The sequence below is a fragment of the Phallusia mammillata genome, chromosome 5 (genome assembly GCF_965637545.1).
Source record: "Phallusia mammillata chromosome 5, kaPhaMamm4.hap1.1, whole genome shotgun sequence".
NCBI lineage: Eukaryota > Metazoa > Chordata > Ascidiacea > Phlebobranchia > Ascidiidae > Phallusia > Phallusia mammillata.
Window position 1 is genome coordinate 6,102,381 of NC_137256.1, and position 20,349 is coordinate 6,122,729.

The 20,349-nt window shown below is 39.5% G+C and overlaps 4 protein-coding genes across 7 annotated transcripts in view; 3 read left to right on the top strand and 1 right to left on the bottom strand.

Annotated features, from left to right (window-relative positions):
- Positions 1-345: 345 nt before the first annotated feature.
- LOC145230339 (glutamate receptor-interacting protein 2-like) overlaps positions 346-20,349 on the bottom strand; it is a 31,726-nt gene continuing 11,722 nt past the window's right edge. For 2 of the 4 annotated variants that reach the window (XM_080095738.1, XM_080095736.1), the window contains exons 8-22: positions 19,613-19,788; positions 18,822-18,989; positions 8,660-8,879; positions 7,828-7,942; positions 7,156-7,267; positions 6,382-6,588; positions 5,698-5,842; positions 4,883-5,126; positions 4,173-4,395; positions 3,420-3,597; positions 2,910-3,005; positions 2,521-2,605; positions 1,863-2,018; positions 1,652-1,798; positions 346-1,102 (exon numbers count right to left, since the gene is read on the bottom strand). In XM_080095738.1, the coding sequence (XP_079951864.1) occupies positions 908-1,102; positions 1,652-1,798; positions 1,863-2,018; positions 2,521-2,605; positions 2,910-3,005; positions 3,420-3,597; positions 4,173-4,395; positions 4,883-5,126; positions 5,698-5,842; positions 6,382-6,588; positions 7,156-7,267; positions 7,828-7,942; positions 8,660-8,879; positions 18,822-18,989; positions 19,613-19,788 (2,467 nt within the window). In that variant the 3' untranslated portion in view covers positions 346-907. Of the gene's footprint in view, positions 1,103-1,651; positions 1,799-1,862; positions 2,036-2,520; positions 2,606-2,909; positions 3,006-3,419; positions 3,598-4,172; positions 4,396-4,882; positions 5,127-5,697; positions 5,843-6,381; positions 6,589-7,155; positions 7,268-7,827; positions 7,943-8,659; positions 8,880-18,821; positions 18,990-19,612; positions 19,789-20,349 lie in introns of those variants that run through there. The other 2 variants (XM_080095737.1, XM_080095739.1) reach the window with 2 other exon arrangements.
- Positions 10,261-11,943, top strand: LOC145230348 (uncharacterized). Its single transcript, XM_080095757.1, has one exon. It carries the CDS (start codon positions 11,069-11,071, stop codon positions 11,768-11,770), a length of 702 nt encoding a protein of 233 aa, XP_079951883.1. The 5' UTR covers positions 10,261-11,068; the 3' UTR covers positions 11,771-11,943.
- Positions 12,557-14,295, top strand: LOC145230349 (uncharacterized). Its single transcript, XM_080095758.1, has one exon. It carries the CDS (start codon positions 13,169-13,171, stop codon positions 13,865-13,867), a length of 699 nt encoding a protein of 232 aa, XP_079951884.1. The 5' UTR covers positions 12,557-13,168; the 3' UTR covers positions 13,868-14,295.
- LOC145230346 (uncharacterized) lies at positions 16,220-18,051 on the top strand. Its single transcript, XM_080095756.1, has one exon. The coding sequence runs from the start codon at positions 16,263-16,265 to the stop codon at positions 16,968-16,970; it is 708 nt and encodes a 235-aa protein (XP_079951882.1). The 5' UTR covers positions 16,220-16,262; the 3' UTR covers positions 16,971-18,051.

Consider the following 20,349-nt stretch of genomic DNA (forward strand, 5'->3'; position numbering starts at 1 on the left):
AATGTTTTTTTGGCGAATGATATAAAGCGTTTAAAACAATGTAATTATTTGTATGAGTACTACCCAAGACCAGACCTTTACCAGCTGCACTGATGAGACTTTATTGGGCGAAACAGTTTACGCTGTCAAAACAATTGCTTGATATGTAGGCTACATCCCGGAACTCGGAGAAAAATCGTCTTTTGGTATTTTCTTGTCTCAATTTTTGGGAAAAAACTAGGAAACTGTTTTTGACTTACTAAAATCCGGATCTACTAGGCTTATTTGCTACGGTGCTACGCAGCTAAATGAACGACTGACTTTGCCCCTCACAAAGCCTATATGCTAATCACACAAGGTAGCCTATTCTTTTTAAGTGGTAGTCATTTATTGCTACGTACTCTATTGATGAAAAACAATACTGCGGACGCTACAAGAGTGAAAAACACATGGCGAAATAAAACAAAGAAGGTTACTTATAGTAAAAATTCGCGCAGAGGCCAACGACGAAAAAAACACGATCTTGTTCACAACACGTACCGTCGTTACAAAAAGGAAGAAAAAATAGCACCAGTGTTTAGTAGGTAAGGCGACGCTTAGTTAAGAAACCACAAACATACGCAGAATTTTGACAGGGGGCATAATAGCTGAGGTAGCAACGAGGGTCAAAGGCAGTAACTCGCCGCGCATGCGTAGAAGACTTTCGATCATTTTAGAAGGCACTGGAGGGCGCTACACATACACACCAAGTTGGTGCACTGAAAGCGAGTTTTCAAGCGAGCTTTGTGCACCGAGCCAAAAAGTATCTAAAATAGTTACATATTAGATGTAATACAGTTTAATATTAGCTTTTTAAACATTTTTATTGGATTTCGGCCACAAAGCTGGTTGATAAAGACGAATTAGGCGTACAAACAGCGTGGTATGATCAGAAGACTGGATACTTGTCTGCCGCACGGGTCGCTCGCGAGCTGACAGGAGGTGAGAGTACAGGTCTACGGGCCAAATGGGGCAAGGTGTTAGCCGAATGTCGCGACACCAGTAAGGAGAGTGTGTGTTGGTCGTTGTCGACGAGAGCAATGGTAGATCGGCAATCTGCTTCGTGCGTCGATGTCCCGTTTACCTTAGTGAGAAAATCGATGTATTAGCCTACTTGTTGGATGGCTGTTTGGGTGGTCCACAGGACGTCCAGTATATTTGGGTAATAAACTTGAGGATAGTGCATATGATATAAGTTATATTGAAAATGTGTCAAAATTTTAGCTGTCAAAAACTTAATGTTACCTCTTGACGTTCGCTTTTAAAGAAATCTATTTGGAAGCAAAATGCTTTTCGTGTATGATTATTGTACTTAAGAATGAAAGAGGCCATGGCATTTTTTTTCATTTGAGTGATATATAGTCTAAAAAACGTTCTAGCATGGCCCTAAACGAGCTGAGAACCACTGGTTCAGTTCAAAGGACATATACACAAGTCCAAAAATGCATATTGGAAACCAGTGTTACTATTCGGGGAATAATCTATACGCATTAATCTCAATCTCGGAGTCAAACAAACTTTGCATTTTGATTTCTTTGTGTGTGGATTTGGAACATAGGTTATTTGAGTAACCTTCCAAACTGCCAAATTACCAAATGGTACCAACGTATAGCTATTTGAGAACACGACGAACCTGCAATATACGATCGTAAGGTAAAACCCCGGCTCTGCTGGCTGGACCACCTTGTCTCACTGTGTGAACGTAGACACCATTATCAGTTTGACCATCCGACATCGAAAACCCAAAATCGTCCCCTTTGTGGTCCTTAATCAGGCTTAACTGGAAAACAATGTGGAGTTAACGGAGTTACTGAAAAAGAGAGGGAAAATTTAGTTGGACGAACTTTTTGCAGTTGCTGTGGTGACGAAGGAACTTGGGAATTGTACTCTGACCTTCCGGTTCCCACGCTGTCGTACATACCGCCACCCTGTGTCTGACGTCGCAGGCCGTATGATGCGGCTGGTCGGTTACGATCCAAAGTACCGATAGTCAGCTTGCTCTGTGACGAATTTCGACCTAGTTAAAACTACAACCTTATAAGAGACGGCTTCTATACATTGAACAAGCTTCTAATTTCTTTGTCAATTTTTACAACGGCCCTCAAGCTTTTTTGGAAGATTTTCGACTCACATCGGTTTCTTTTTTGTCATAACAAATGTTTTCGATATCAAATGAGACTATCAAACAATGTAAAAACAACAAGTTTGTGTCAAGTTTAAAGAGCTCTTCTGGCAAATGTAATTTTATTCCAACGTTTCGACGTCCTATACAGGTCGCCTTCATCAGGGTAAATAACACCGAATGCAACTAGTACAGTGCACGATAAACAAAGGAAAAAAAGAATGAAACGCAAGAAGTTATAGTGTGTAGATGCTATTTCAAACCAAGCGAGTTTATAAAATTTAATTTACGCGATGTAGAAGAGAATGAGCTTAACAGTTTTAAATATATTGTAATAACCGTTATATTGTGGTTTAGTAACACAAAATGCCATTCATTACCTCCAAGTCTTGCAAATATCCGGACTGACCGACAGATTGCAAATCATCCAAAGCTCGTTGCCAATCCGCAATCGAACTCGTTTTGCTACAAAAAAATGAAGGTAGTTTGTAACTCTGGTAGAACTACTAACTTTACACAAATTTCGCTAAATACCGATTGGTGGCGTAAAGAGCAAAATTTTGAAATCACAAATCAGGCAAGGATAGGGTTTGGCAACTAAATTTGGGGTTAGAAATAAGTTTATAAGTTCATTTTACGAATTTTTTTTCAATATTCTCCAGTGCTTTTCGGCCACATATCGGTATTTAGCAAACGTATGTAATGTGAGTTCCTATGTTCATATTCTTTTTTCCTTGGCATTAGGTCCAATATTATTCTAAGCATTTACCTTCGATCAGGCGATTTATAATTGCGCGCTCGCATCTGCTCTCTTTTGCCCCAAGTGTCCGAGTAAGTACGGGACGACGATCCGGTTTCAAACCTGCTTTAAAAAAGAGCCGTGTCTGTCAAATACACATAGGCTATGTCTAAAATTTAAATAGACTGTTCACAACAGAGTTGTAAGTTGGGCAGAGCTTTTTAGGCCGGGTTCGGGCTTGGGTTTCTTCAAAAAAAAAAACGGTCCTGGTGCTTCAATGTATAGACCTGTAACTCAAAATTTCGGGCCTAAACGGGCTTTGGGTTCGGGCCGGGTTTGGGCTGCAATTCCAGGCCCGAAAGTTTGAATCGGGATCAAATTCTAGTGTAAATTTCCTGGTATAACCCATTTAATGCGACTTTTAAAGACATTTGTTTTTGTGGGTTTCAAAGTAAGTTAAAAATGGCTCGTTAAAAATTTGCCTTGGGAGTATTTGGTCAAATAAGTTAGTTGTATTTTTGCGTTACAAGCACAACGTACTTCTCTCTGATTTTGCTAAAACTGGACGAACTCCGATCGCCTCGTTTCTGCATCCGTGGTGCAGTGCTGGAGCGATTCTTTTGCCACTCGTTGCTGAACTGTCGGATCGGTTTGGGGGATTCGAACAATGGCATCTGAACGCTTGGTGAAACTGCTCCACCTAGCGGGTGATGGCTACCTGTAACCCATAGATACATTTTGTGAATTTAATGTTGTATTTCCTCACAAAAACACCACCATAAACCGAACCAAGTACGCCTTTTCCGACAAATATGCAAAACCGACTTAAAGTCTTATTCAGATATGTAACTTTGTTAAACCTTATAATGGGTTAATATTAATGTTTTCTTTCTCCCCAAAAAAACTTCCAAAAGCAGTTCAAATTCAAATAGGCTAGTTTCAGCTTGTATTCTGTTGCATTTTGTTTTGCAAATCGTCTAAAAGTGCGAAATAGACTCGAAAGTTTAATTGACACGTTGAACCAAAACAGGCCAATTTACAACTCAGGATTGTTACTACGCGACTAAAAAATCGTCGAAGCTTGATGCATTGATACGTTAAACATAAGGTCAAGGTGAGTACAAATCCAGGAATAGACACGAAACTTTGGCCAAACCCGATTCAAAAACAAAAAAGCCTAAAAGAGCTCGAAAGTGGGTAAAACTGTCGCACAAAATGAAGTCAGGCCCGAATCAAGCCCGTTTTTTTCAAACTTAAGCCCAAAACTAACCTACTTAAGGCAACGCGACCAACCTGTACTGCTTCTTGTATGTTGCATATCAGCACTGGAATCCACCCACGACTCCACAGCACTATCAATACTTGGAGCGCCAGCCGGACCAGGTCGAACTCCTCTTTCCTTGGGAAGAGAACCGTTGCGTTGCTCCTTGTCGGAGGGGGAGTGCTCCGGGAGAGGACCCATGGGAGGAGGGAGGATGTCGTCCTCAGGATCACTCAACTCAGATATAGGGTCGTTCTGCCAAAACATTATGTAGTATTTAAGTTACATGGACGTAACAGGATGTGGGTGAAGAACATGATTTTCCAACCAAAACTGCTGAGAGCTTAAGAGTGCCGTGAAATATCCGTTTTAGCAGAGTGATCTTATGTTTTCGAGCAGTGGTTTTCAAACTGAAACTATTTTTACGACATTTCCTTTGCGATTTATATGGAGGAATCGCGCTCCACAGTTTGAGAACCCGTTGTTTTAGAGCTTGACGACAAATGCGGATGTGCGTGGGACACAAGCTCCAATCCACACAGACAAGCTTCACAACATCCAGGAACATTACATCTTTCTACACGCTTTGACTAGAACGAGAAAAAGTAAAGTTGGCCGCAACACTTTTTGAAACTTACGATATAAATCAATATCCTAATATCTTTGTCGCAAACTGGTACGCAGGCTTTCGTAACAACGTAACATAACCAATCAGAACAACACTGTATTATAGAATTCTTACCCTTATTTCATTTCTCTGTATTGTACTCGTCGCAAATGGCGGCTTCGTGGCCTCTAGAGGGCGGTGTTGATCCTGAGTTTGTTGCTCATTGGACGCGGGAATGTCAGCAAGCCGGCGTCGTATTTTTAGGTTCACCACTTCGCCGGCATTTTGTAGGAGACTGATCGCCTCGTTCAGGGTTTTCGCTCGAAGAGGTACAGCATTGATGGAAAGGATCTTGTCCCCAACATGTATAGCACCAGTCCTGTTTGAAATATGGAGATGGTCATTTTTACTGCCTAGTTTGTGTATTGAAAAACATTGCCCGACCAACCCCCAAAACTAGACATTAAAAACTTCTAGAACTCCAACAAAGTGCAAGTTAACCTCGTTTTTGTGGGTTTATGGTTAGACCGAAGCGGTCAGCCTTTGCAACACTTTCTTATTTTTTACTTTCAAATTTCTAAGAAACTTTATCTATCTATTTACCCAGAAATGCGATTTTAAAACAGCATTAACAGAGTTTGATTTTTCATTGTACAAATACTGATTTGTACGCAACACACTTTAATTTTAGGCATGTAAGGAACACTTGTGTTTTAAGTAGGGCACCAACAAACATGATTTTTTTTCTTGACTACCACACATAGTAATATAGTTCACGTTTTATTGTATTTAGGCTTGTACATGTTTCACCTACATCAGTGCAGTCGCCAAATGGTGCCGAAATGGCCCTTGGTTTGGCATTTTACCGCCTCTATACTGTAGTACTATTTCGAAAATTGAAAAAAAGCTGGAAAATGTACGTTTGTGGTAGGCTATTTGCTACAACGTACCTTGAGGCAAGACCACCTGGAGTTAAACCCGAAATCACAATGGGATCAAACTTTTCATCTGTTCCCGAGATTGTGATTCCCAATGGTCCTCCGTATCTCTTCAACTCAACTGTGTATGTGATTGCACCAGCGGTTTCTGCATCTTCTGTTGATACAAATAGGCCAAGGTTGACAAACATGAAGCAGAAGTTAACAAACGAAAAGCAGCAAAAAACACGTTTTTAGGAACTTGGCTTAAGCATCAGATCAACTTCTGGGATCAAAATGTTACCGTGCACAAGTTATATTTTAGGTGTAATTTTGAAAAAAATATAGGTTTTTCCGATCTAAAAGTAAAAACTAACGTTAGAAAGTAAGACAGTGAAAAAAAAACAGTGAAAAACGAAGACGAAGTGCTAACGAACTATACAGTGATAAAGTCGGACCAGACTTGTAAATCTAGCGTTTGGGCCCAATGTAGGTGCTATGTTGTTTTTTTAAATCGAATTTCGGATCTTTACTTTTATATTCGGTCCGAGTGCAGGCTCCCAGTTGCAAGCCAACTTACAACTTTATAATGAAAGAGAAAGATAAAAGAAATAGAGCTACGAAACAGAGCGAAAGAACGAGAGTTAACAAACACAAAAAAATACAGCAAATACGAGATAAAACAAAACTTACAACTTTGACCAAGCCTAAATGTACCTGAATTTTCCTCATCCTTTTGTATCTTGAGTCGAACCACATCTTCAGCGCTAGCCAGTAACGCATGTGCGTCCTCTGCACTGCAATCGTCCAATCTCACACCATCGATGCTCAGCAACCGATCGCCAGCTTCCAACGTACCAGTCCGATGAGCGACCGAACCTCTCTTCACTTCTGATATCATGAGCGCATCCTCATTATGAACAGCTGCAAAAGATACAATATTTTTGTAATTTTATATCTGTGTAACTCTATGTCTAACGATACAAGTAAGTGCATAGGACAGTGGTAACCTACCAGCGGAGAAGTGAGGATTTTAAAAAAATGAGGGGGGAATTTAATTTAAGTTGTGCATGTGGTTTGTAGACATTTCTGCTTTGGGAATATAACCTGTGAAGTTGATAAAATACCCAATTTTAAACGATCTTGTATGGTTTAGCTTTAGCATATACCATGTAATCTGTTTGGGAAGAATGAATCCAATTCATATTGATTTCAGGTTAAATCAGTGATTATAAACCTGTGTGTAATAACCCCCAAGAGGGGTAGATTGGCATTTTGCAAATGGTAATTACATTATTTTAGTTTCATGGTGTCATCCTTCTGTGTATCACAGTTATATCATTTTTAAAAAAAAGGACAAATATTATTTATCTGATCGTTGTTGAAACGTTTGTTAATTAGGTTTCAGATTCAAATAGTGTAAAATTATGTGCAAGGTAATTCTAACATTGCGGAGTGTTTTTGACGTTTGTAAAAATTCGAGCAACTCACCACTAACAACAATCCCAACATCAACTCCACGACGTTTTCCCAACTTTGCGTGAAAAGTTCCACTGCTGGGAACCACAGATTCCGCCACGTCAAATTCTATCTCCATGACAACCTTGGGATAAGTTTTCAGGTCAAACACATAAACCTTGTTCTGTTTAATCAAATACAGCCTTCTCAGCTCGCCCTAGACATTTTATTTTGTTTTTAACTTTAATGGTACATTTGTTCGTGTTGGGGTTAACTTTTTCTTGCGCTTTTGTAGGTTGATACTTATATTGACGTGCGGTGTAGGTAAATTAGACTCATTTCGCTCCTTGTTTCCAGTTTATGGTAATGTCGCTTTATCAAAACGTCAAAACATACACATGTACTGGCTTAAACTTTGTCTGCTGAAATTAAGGTTCTTAAAGGGCCCACTTCTTGAATTTTTAAAAGTCTTAGAAAAAATGTTTTTGGTTTCATCCGATTTTTAAAATTAAACGTGCTGTTCGTTCTGTACAAAAGTTTTTAAACTTTTTTCAAAAGTTTTTAAAACAGGTTTATCGGTGACCCTTAATACCTGCATATACCCTATTGAAAACCGTGATTTCAAAATTTTAAGAAAATTGCAACAGAATTAAAATAGCGATGACTAGCAAAAAACTAATTCGACAAACTACTCAACAATTATACCTGACCAGCGCAATAAGCCTCGTTCAACATTTGGTTGACGTCATCGATTGCGCAATCTTCGCAGGCAAATCCGTTGATGGACACAATTCGGTCACCAGCTTGAATAACACCACACCTGACACGAAAAATGGCATTTTGATTATAGTAGCTTTAGATGTTTGCGGTTTGAGGTCTTAAGTTCAAGTTGTTCTCCAAATTTTTGCAAGGTTTAATGCTGTTCATGTCGGTTTAACTTTTTTACAAGTGTACGGCTTAAAAATGTCAATCATCCATGCAGTTACAAGAAGATTTTTTTCAACAGGCATTTATAAATGACGAAAAAGTTCACATATTAGCGCATTCCCACGAATTAATTACATACTATCAGGTTTACTATACGAATGCCGAACGATCAGCGAGGAACTGCAAAGCTTTATTTTTACGTTTTTGAAACGACGTACAATCTATTAAAGTATGTGTTACTGAAGTAAGTAAAGTAATTACTCGTATGTGCAAATTCGTCTTATATATTTCAATAAGGAAATCTTTTAACAAAACATAAAAAGTGGAAATTTCTCCCTTCCCAAGACAAAATCATAGTTTTAACGCTTAGTTACTTTGCTAAATCAGCTCAAAGCGGGGTAGTAAGCGGGCCCTAAAACGGGGTCCGAACATAGTCCAAACCGGATTACTTTGAAAATTAAGTTCGATTCACCAAGGTAAAATTTGGACACCAATGTGGCTCTGCGTATAATCAGGCCTAAATCAAGTTCGTTTTTCCCGAACTTGAGTTTTTTAAACCTTAACCCGAAAAGTACCGCCCGACCTACACAACTCTGATTCACAGTAATACCTGTCAGCCACACTATCAGGTTCAATGAATCCGATCACTGGCGGAGATCCCAGCATCTCTGTCGCGAAAACGCTGCCTTGCAACTGAATCCCGAAGCCCGCTGACGTAGGCGGTGACGTCATCGGGTCGCAACCGTCCTCTGACGTCATCAGATGGATCTCTACCACCTCCGTGTGGACGACTTGGTTCCCGCTAAGGTAGTCGGTCGAGGCAAGGGACACTGAAAAATTTTAGGTAGTGATTTGTTGGGCAAGGAATCATATGCAAAGTCATGCAAAGGAATTAAATTTTTCGATCAGGTAGTGTAGTGTAGTGTATGATATGTGCACGATTAATAGCACTTGATTATTAGATGTGCACGCTTTTTGTGGTGTTGAGATAAGCGCATAATTTTAAATTGGTAATGATAGAAATGATCACATCGCGTATCATCGTTATATGCATTTTACCTATAGCTACAAAAACATTCTAACAAAAAAAATTGGAGTATAATTCATTTACTTATATTTGTTGTTGCATTTCGAACAAGAAAGCATTTCTGCAAACCAAACTCTAAAACTACTTTTTTTTAAAAGAAACCAAAGCTAGAAAACTTCCACCCAAAAATTAATTCACTAGAAAGACATTTGTTTTTATGTTTTTAACAGTAAATAATTAACTACAATTCCACTGCAAATGCATCTGCACATAAATGAAAAATCAATTTGGCACTAATCGCTGTGCAACAATTTAATTTTTGCGTTAATACTGTTGATCAGATCAGTGCATTTTCTAATTGCACAACTAACTACGCGAAGCACTACAATTTATCTACAGGCAGTGCAGCTGATTGCTATATGAAGCGGCAACAAGCAGCTAAAAGCATGGCAACGTGTTTTGCTTACGGAATGCGCTACTTCGTATTGTTCCGTATTGGCCCAAAACCGTTCCTCTGTCTTGTGGGAAGCCAGGCCCAAGGTGAACTGGGAAAAAATCATTACAAGCAAATGAACGATACAAGCTTAGTGAAGCAAAAAGCTGACTGTTATGAAATGATGACTATTGCATATTCTAAAGCCTTCACAATACCAAAAATACTTAAAATTCTTATATTGTGGTGAAGTAGTGTTGCTGTATAGATGGCAAATGTTTATAGTTTTTGTTCACCCTTGAACACAAAACCATTTTTTAGTTAAAAATCAAACCTAAAATGGCGTAGTTTGAATGTTTTTTTTTTTTTTTTTTTAATGGATAGAAAAAAATATCGTTCAGTACGCTTTTTGATAAACACTGGTTACCACAGGCGATGACAAACAAAACATCCACGTTCCGAAGTGATTATAAAGAATTTGAGGCATTAACAAGGCAATGCATAAGTTTAAATTCATTTTTTTCATTTTTTCTTGGACATGTTTTCGATTTAAACTAACATTCAGAAAATTGCCGCCACATCAGACACTGAGAAAGGATGCCAAGGTGTGAAAACAGGTTTCAAATTTCGTGTTGTATTGTCCTAAAGCGCGAACTGATTGTCCAGCAACAATGAACATCCCGTGTCTCTGAGAACGCCCAATAGGATTCTCATAATGCCAACACGGTTCCAATCAGTTTGTGATATCTAGGGACAACATAGGCCAAAATGACATCTTTCAGCTAGTGTAACTCAGGACAAAAATAGAGTGTTTTCGATTCGATTTAGGCATGGAGTTGTAGTTCGCACGGCTGAACAGCTGATAAGACGACAAGAGCACAGAGATTGACGAGTTTGATCTATCACCCAGGCCGTATTCTAAACTGTCAAAACAAGGCTTTGTGCCAGGCCCGAGCATGAGCCTTACCCGACTCAAGTGCAGATCCCTTAAACCCCGAGTCGTATGTAATCCGCAATCATAACAAGGCAAACATCGAAAACCGGGCATATAATGTCACTTGATTTGTAAAGCTTCGAGATTCAGCTGCAGTACAGAAAGAACCTTTTTGGGTTTGGGACACACAGCAGTAAATATATTGGAAATATAATGCACTGGTAACTTGCATCGACTAGGTTGTGTTGATTTGCTTGGTGACAGAACACAATGACAGCAGAACAATCACCAAGCTGAAAATATCTGCGTAATAGCTAAAACGTTATAGAAGGCAGAAAAGTGTAGAACATAGTTGGTGGTTGAAGGTTGAATGCGTAGCTGTTACATCTACAAAGGTATAGTGTTATATGGCGCAGACTTGTGAGCAGCTGTAATTGAGCTGACACGCCTGTTTGGGTCAGTAAATGTGCCAAAATTAGATTACCAGCAATATTAGCGACTGTATTTCTATGTTTGGCGATGTCAAGTCCAGAAAAGATGTGAAAATCATTTTTAAACCTGCATTTATTACAGGATAGAACCTTTATTGTACACTTTTTTTCAAAACAAAACAGGCTTTAAAGCAATGGCTGGTGTGGTTGGCGTTCTGGTTGTTTTTCTGGCGTTTAGTATCCTATTATGGGGGTATGACGCCATGGCCTCGAAAATCCTGTTTACCGAGTCTGCAGAAGGCGTGGTAAGCATCACCAACTGTACGAACTGTCTGTTTTCTATCGAATGTAGTGAGTTCGGTTGTGAATGCAACTCACTGGGAGCAGACGAGGTCGCTTCAAACGCTAGTGCTGCTGAAAATGTTACTTGGTGGAATACCGAAGACGTTGAAATTTGTTGTAATTCTTTATCCAGTACAGCGGCCACGACGTTGCTTGCTGACCTGCTGGACTATTCTTATTCACAGCAGTTGTCGCTGAAGAAATGTCATGAGCTTGTAGCGCCCGATGAGACACGTTGGCTGACTGTTTATGGGCTACAGGAGCTCTTTGCGACTGCGGACCGTACTTCAACTTACACAAGCAAAATCTTTGACTTGCGAGACGACGCTGAGGATTTTTCCGATCAGTCGCAAGAGTACAGGGATTACCATGTGGCCTTTATACAGATGAACACATTGCATGGTGAAGTGAATATGAAATCTTGGAGCATTGTAGAGGAACTCCAACACGAGAATCAAACGCAGACGTTGACTGATGCATTGGCAAGAAGCCCAGACATCATAAGATCTAAAGTCGATGGCACGTTTATGTGGACGCCAATATATGGAGTATAGAGTGATTGTTTTCGTACCTCTAAAGTTTTTACCCTCAGTGTTATGCATCGTTTTCGTTTTCAAGTCGTTTTACTGTATTACTGTCACCTATTTTTTTACATTTGTTCACATTTTTTGCTTTTGACGTCGAGTAACTGATTGCTTGAAAAACGAACAAAGGTTTTCTAATCCGCTTTCTGAGTTTTATTTGTCGAGTAGATGAGTTTAGATATGTTATGGGCACGACCTGGAAGGAACTCTCACAGTAGCCCAGATTTGTTCTTTTCCGGTAGGTGGCGTACGCAAATATTTTGTGTAAAAAGTGCTCACGGTTGGGGCTAATAGGGTTGGTTTGAGGTGTCATAATAATAATAACAATTAAATTAACCTAAAAACTCTTCTGTTATTTATGTCAAATTTAGTTCCTAACCCTTTCCCAGCCTCACTGTTAATTTAAATTACTGCGCTCGTTACGCAATCTATCGGTATTTATTATTTAACTTTTCTACTGTGAGTTCTTAAGTCAGTAGGTCTACCCCTAAAAAGGGTCGGGACCGCTAAAATAAACAAATATGTAACAAAAATCTGTGCTTTTACAGAAATCTGCATGAACCAATATGTCACATTTTGTTACGTCACAAGCGACTGCAAAAACAACAAACGGCGAATTCGAAAGCTTATCAACAGGTTTCACGCATTACCACATGTCTGTTGTAAAATAGAACAAGGGTAAAGGTGAAAAGATGAAGCAGTAACATCAGCTGAAATCACCAACAGCTGAAAAAGATAACGGCTACAAAGAAACAAGACACGTAGTCTGGTTCCAGTCGGTTAACTCGTGTTGTGCATGTCAACTGAAAAACAGGTAGATCTGTTTCTACCGCACTGAACTGAACTGGAGAAACTGTACCACACCTTCTAATTAGTTGGAGAATCCCAGACAGAGTAAGTTTGTTAGATGGAAGTACAATCCTTGTAACAGTATAGAGTCATTTAAAGATATTACTTGAAAACTGAACTTTGAGATACGGACAGATTTCGGAAAAAGGTTATAGTTGGGGGATTTCTAAACAGGCACCCCCCATATTGCGTTGTTATGTAATTGTTCCAAAGTAAAAGTGTTGGTAGTTGTCTGTTTTACATTAGCTGTCGTAGAAAAGAAATTTTCCAGAAATCGGTCAGACTTGGATGTAAATTCAGATGTTCAAAACACATCGTAGATGCAGTTTGGGTAATAGATCAACCAGCGACAGACAGTAAAGATAATATTTAAATTGAATGCTATGTTGCCTTATCTAGCATGAAGCGATAGTTTGTGACAGGGAGACGATTGCTGTATAAACAACAAGATCTTCAAATTATTATTATTTTTAAGGTATCACAACTATGTAGTAAATAATCTTTCGACGCCATTGCAATATGAACGTTTCATGGCGATGTTTTGCCATTTTCCACTTGCTGCTCACTTATAGCGACACAACCAATGCCATAGCTGACAAACTTATTTTCGCAGAGAGCCAAGCTGAACTTGGCGTCAAGCATTGTGTGGACTGTAAAAGGTATACTGGGTGCACGGTGTTTGCTTGCAGTTGTACAACCCTGAGTGCCAGTCACATAGCTCAGGTGGCAAGCTCGGCAGAAAATGTTACCTGGTTGTACGGCGAAGAACTAGAAGTTTGTTGCAATTCCTTAGAATCCACTGCGTCGATGCAAATGCTCGTTAACCTGCTGGACTACTCCTTTTCTCCCAAGTTGTCCCTTAACGATTGTCACCGCTTTGCAACAGCAAACACCCAAGACGTTTGGTTAACTATATTCGGCTTGCAATTGCTAAACTTGACTGCATCAACCGATTCGCAGTACCCAATCAAAACATTTAGTTTGGCTGTAGAAGGGACAAATACAACGCAAGAATATCTGGACCATCATATCGCGTTCCTTGCTTTGAACGCTTTGGGTGGAAACGAAAAAATGGAATCTTGGAGTGTAATTAGTCAAGTCTACAATGAGGACCATACACAAACTTTGGCTGATGCAGTGGCAAGAAGTCCAGACGTTATAAAATCCAAGTCTGATGGGACTTTAATGTGGACGCCAATTTACCCAGAAAAGCAATAGTTTATTTTTTTTCGCTTCATTGCCATAAAATGTTGCAATACAGTTTCCGTCAATTAGTGTTGAAATTATCAATAAGTGTCCATCAGTTGAATGATGCCTATTTTTCCTTATGTTGCCATAAAATGTTGCAATACAGTTTCCGTCAATTAGTGTTGAAATTATCAATAAGTGTCCACCAGTTGAATGATGCCTATTTTTCCTTATGTTGCCATAAAATGTTGCAATACGGTTTTCGTCAATTAGTGCTGAAATTATATCAATAAGTAACTATTAATTAAATCACCCCCGGAAGCGTTCATGCTTGGAAAGCCAGTTTGATACAGTGTAACTTCGTATAATAAGCCTGACGTACCGTGATGTATGTTAAAGTGTACGCGTTGGAAACTATCTAGCAAATGTTGCTTGCAATAAAATACGAAACGTGAAAATCAATAGCAACTAAAAGATAATGTGCCTGAATTGTTGGATTTGGTTTCGACAATGGATGATACGCGGTTACTTAAAAGCCACGACACAATGACTTGAAGATGCTTTTTCTGTCCTTTCAATGAGGATCAATCGACGAAAAAGATAACGGTTGACATTGTCGGCTAGCAGAGACTCCAGAAAATCGTGGATGACTTGACGTGAAATCAGAATATGCAATAACTGTATTACTATATTTTTTTGACCTGGTGTAATGCAAGTACAGATTTAAGTACAATAGCAACTGTCGCTGTTATGTTATTGTTTTGATGCAACTTAACAGATCTCGTTTGGCGACATTTTGACAAACGCAAATGTCAACAGGAAAAGGCATCTCGAACTCTAGCTGAATAAAACAGAACAAACGGAAAAAGGTATTGCTGCCAGGCATAATGTATGACCAAGTATTGCTCATCCAGCAGTTTTATTGTAAACAATCGACGTTTCGACGTCCTATACAAGACGCCTTCATCAGGATAATGACATAACTTGCAGGACAAATAGGACGTCGAAACGTCGATTGTTTACAATAAAACTGCTGGATGAGCAATACTTGGTCAAACGGAAAAAGGTTAAACCGCTGTTTGCGTTCTGTTAAGTCCTCTCTTGATTTGTAGGTACGACACAAAAAAGCGGGTACATAAAGTACATAATGATGTTTTGACCCGTGTCAATAAAATTAGTGGCAACATAGTTTTCGAAGGCAGTCACGCAGTAAGGGTGTGGGCCGATCTTGCCTCATAGTCCGCCATAGTCCTTCGAAATTAAATTCAAAAGAAATAGCGAACAGATTGAATACAGGTAGCGATAGAACGACAGAAGTACTGGCGTCAGTGTTAGTGAAATGTAGCTAGCCTTTGTATGTAAAAAGGGAAACAGACTTTCAGAAATTTTGCGCAATATAGGGAAAAAGATTTGCACAAATTGAAAACAGATTTTCAACAAATCCGCAATTCTAGTAAGTAACCATTTCCAAGGCGTCTGTTAATTGTGGTAGGTATCAAAATCCCCGGTGAAAACCACCCTGCGCTAGCATTTCTTTGTCTAGGGTAAATTTCAATGGGTTTTGCGATCTTTAACTTCACAACATAAGGACCGAAGCGTAGGCCTAATTCCCCTGTAGAGCAGTGTTTTCCATCCCTATGGGTCGCCTGAAAATTCTGTTGGGCCTTAGTGCTGTTTGTGACGTGTTAAGTTTATGTGTTAGCTCACTGCTAAGCGTTGTCAGGCTGATAATGCTTTGAACCAGCCTGAAGTTCGGGCCAAATGGAATTTTTTGGTCGAAAAAACGAATAATATTTGTTTAATTTTCCAAACTGGGGTAGTAACTTTCGAAAAGCTTTTCTGATCAACAGACAAAAATACAACCAAATTAGTAAGAACACATGTCCATTTGTCGTGAGAAACCACAAAACAAATTTTTGGGATGTATTTGAGTTGCTTCAAAAAAGGTAGGGAACAACTGCTGAAGAGCAATGTTTCCTTATTTGATGATTAGCAGCCATGGCTACGAGCGAAGACAATGCACCAATACAGTTGCCGAGTCGGTCGAGGGCTTTCCGACTGCTGTGCCCTCAGCGTTACCGAGGCAAAGAGTCACACCTTAAAAAGTAAATAGGAGACGACGGTCGACGACAGGCTGCCACAGCGAGAAGATGTTTCACAGCATTGAAGTGGGTTTTGAATAGGGGCCAAACGGAACTCCTGGTTCTTGTGTTGACCGCGTGTAAGTTAAAGTGCACTCGCTCCTATTTTTGACAGTTACGCATTTGCAAGGAGTACGTTGAGGTTAATAGAGGAAAGACTTTAAGAAGCAGTGGTGTGGGCAGTTGTTTTGTTGTCGTTCTCATCAAATTATCAGCGGCATAATGTTTTGATTTTAAAAGTGTTTTTTTCAGATGTCAAAAAACTGTAAAATACACATTTGGTGATGAAAAATTGTATGGTCATGAAATGCAAAGTTTGGACCATCCTGCAATTAACAGTGGCTGCAAATGCAGCATTGTTAGTGTTACGGGACAGTAGTGCCTTTAGCGGTATTCAAAACTGTACGTGTAGTAAAGCTATCTCCAACTGCACTTCAGTGGATACAATCATAGCGGACTTATGCAATTGTACAGACCTAACTCTTAACCAGACTTTGCAGTTGGCCGAAAGAGCTTTAGTGGAGAACACTATATCTTGGACAGATACCGACCAGTGGACAACAGTCTGCTGCGGAAGGCTGCGGACTGAAAATGCCAAAGTGATGTTGGTCAGTGTGCTCAATTTCGCAGTGATACACTATCTGACTGCATGGGATTGTCCAGGGGTGGTTAAACCAACCGACACCGACGTATTGACAATGTACGGCTTAGAGAAACTCTCCACTCGTTTAGGCGATGGAGTCGCAAAGCGCAATATCAACGTCACGTGGACAGACCAATCAAATCTGACGTCTGATTACGATCGACATCACGTGATCTTTATAGAACTGCCGGTGCTGCGTGGAAGGACGAAAATTAAGAGCTTTAGTCACGTGATTTCGATGGACAGGATCTCGAAAGAGGAAACTTTACACAGGGCGGTGCAAAGAGCACCCGATGGAGTAACAGACAGAGAGGATGGGACGTTATTAATAACACCGATATACGTTTAGATATACATTGTTTGGGCCCATTTTGAAACGTTTAACAGAGGAAACGTTTACATGTTGGAAAGAGCGCTGTTGGAAAGATGGAATTATCCACGGAAAGGATAGTTGCCCCAATGGAAAGATAAGAAACAGAAAAAACATAGTAAAGGTTATGTCTCCAATTTCTTCACATACACTGTGCATATTGGTCACATTTGAAACGTAACCAATCTATTCATGCTATTGATCAAAACGAAATCTGACAAAAAGTTTGTTTATTTTCCGTTGGAAATGTTTAAAAATATACACAATGGAAAAAAATAGACGGGGGATTAAACACGATATTTAAGGCCTGTCGGGCATCAGGTTAAGTCCAGCACCTATAGGTATATAGCTACTTAGCTAGGTAATTTATATTTATAATAATTAGGGACACTGGATGTTAAGTCACGCCCTAAAGCTCGAACCCGGTCCAGAAAATTGCGGCTTGACTTACAACTCTGGATCACCATTTACTGTACATTCATTCGTAGAGTTTTAAACCACAATAAAATGGCTGAAAGGTTTAGTTGCGGCTCAACGCACTATTTGAGGGATGGGCTGTCACGTCTCGAGTTGTTCGACAGGTGGAAGGGTGGCGAAGTCAAACAAAGATTTGCGGGTCTCAACCACTGCCCAATGAACCTCAATGACACTGCCCCATGCTTATGGGCGCCGACATATAGAGGGCAAGAGGGGGCACCGCTTTTTGATCAGATAAAATGATACACGTGATTAGGTATGTGATTGTGTAAAGATTTTACATCGTGGACGAAGTTCTACTGCATTTATTTTGAGCCAATTATGTACTGCTTGATTTGGTAATCTACCCGTAAGTGTGTATTTGGCAAAATTTGCCCCACTTGCAAAATGTTCTGCTGGCGCCCATTCCGTATTTTTCGACGCAGTCAGTAATTGACGTTTGACCGTTTTAAATGATTAAGAATTGATTGGACATTGTGAAGTTTTTTGTGCGTGTGAAATGAGACCGACAGTGGTTAGGGAAAAAATGGCATTATTTATTTTGGCATGTAGTGTGTAATACTCATGCTTATAGTACGATTCACGTTTACAAAAATAAATATTTAGACACATTTCAGTGCAAGTGATTTTTTTGTAGGTCAAGCCTAAATTTACGAGAAAGCGTACTTTGGGCAACTAATAATACACAATTTTTGCAGAGCAAAAACAAATAAGAAAATTTTACAAGAATAATTGATGCCCTAAATCAGTGGTCGGCAACCGCCGGTACCGGTCCGCGACGAGTTAGTTACCGGGCCGCATAATTTTTCAGATTACATGCTTTAAAACGTTTTGCTCATGTATCTCTGGGCGAATAAACTGTTTTGTGAGTTTTCATTGTTAAATATTTGTAGTTTTTTAAAGGCCGGTCCGCGATCAAATTTCAGTTTTAAAATCGGTCCGCGGTAGAAAAAAGGTTGCCGACCGCTGCCCTAAATAGCAATATTTAAATATACAATACCTAAGTGTAAAATATATACCTCCGAAAAGGACAATCAATTGGTTAATTTTTTTTGAAGTCATTCTAAGTGAATAGGTAACTATTATCTGTACTGGCAAAAAACACCTTGAACGTTGTAGATATTTAGCAAATGCATTACTGTAGAAACACATCTTGTGCACCGCATTAGCATTTAGGGGTCAATTGGGTCGAAATAATTTAACCCGGGATAATCAAGGAACACACAAATAGTATGCTATCCCTCAAAAAAGCTATGCTTCGGGATATTTGGCTCATAGCAATTGCAACATAATTATTTTTGCGCAAAAACAGCTCAAAATTTGAAGGAGTAATGTGTAACGGCAAAGACTTACTTGCACTAGCGCTGTACTTGTTCCTGGGCGGCCTTTTCCTGTTGAATCGATTGCTACCTCGTCCGAACGTCGATACACCGCTGCCTTGTAGATGCTGCCGACCCACCCTCTGAGAGTTGAGAGCCGACATCGACTGGGCGCTTGTTATAAATGGGGCGAAGCGATTTTCTGCGTTAGAATATGAAATACGAGATTATAGTTAAATGACAACTAATGATTCCATCATAGTGGCGAAGTATTTTTTTATGTTTTGGTACATTGCATAATAAAAAAGGCAGACTGATTCAATTGAATAAGTCCACTAAAAGTCTCAGTTAGGTATTGAATATGAAATACGAGACTTACAACTGAGATATGTTCGGTAGCATCATGCAGTCTAACAGTTTTTTGTGTAAATAAAACCAAAACACGAAGCCAACAACTTAGTCAACTGACTCTAATGTTTTGGGAAAATATGTGCTTTCAAACGATGAAAATGCCCATCCATAAAGTACTGTTATGTGCTCTTATTTTGAAAAAGCAAATTAAAATAAAACTTAATGACTATTTTAAAACGTTCGGAACAAATAGACGCGGATCAGGCTGTATTTCTGATAAGAGTATACATGTGTACTTGCAGGCCCAATTGTCGTAAAAAGCGACATGCTTTATAACACAACGTTTCGGCAACTGCTTGACCCATTAATTATCATTGACATGGGTTTTGCTTTGCACACTTATTTGGGTCAGAGTATTTCTCAGGTGAAATGTATAGTTGTATAGACAATGGCATATTAGCAATTCAAACTTACGTCCAAACTGTTTGGGGCTTGCTATGGCGAGGTGGGAGACAGGTAGAATCTCTAATTTCACTTGGTCTGATGCCGTTTGCAGCATATCTGAGGCTTCTCGAACGCTCACGGAACCGTTTCCCATCGACACGTTGTCTATAGACAAGATCTGATCGCCCACATGCAAAGCTCCACATCTGTGATAAAAAATATGCGTTAAAAATAAGTCAAACAACGTTTGAAACACGATGGTTTAGACCAGGGGTCGGCATCCTTTTAGGCGACGCGTGCCAATTTACTTGTTATTTTAATGGGTTAATGACCTCGCGTGCCAACGTTTTTCCAAATAATACCGCTTCGTGCCAACAAATATTAATAGTAAAGAGAATGCAGAGTGTTTTGTGCATGTAAGCCTGAATTGTAAGACAATTGCATGATAAAAACTATAAACAAGCAGTGTAACAGGTTAAATTTCTACTTTTAATATTACACGCAAATGGGTTGTCGTGCCATGAAAAACCACCCCGCGTGCCAACCTTGGCACGCTTGCCAGGAGTTGCCGACCCCTGGTTTAGACATACATAAGCAAGGTTGACTGTAATTTTGTACGCTACGCTACTCAATGTCTAATGCACGCAAGCATTGCAAAAGGGCTTGTTTGCAGTAAGACAACGTAAAGCGATAAATAACACATTAGCTCCTAAAGCATTGCGTTTGAATGATCTGTTGACCTTTTTAAGAAACCAGAAAAAAAATTA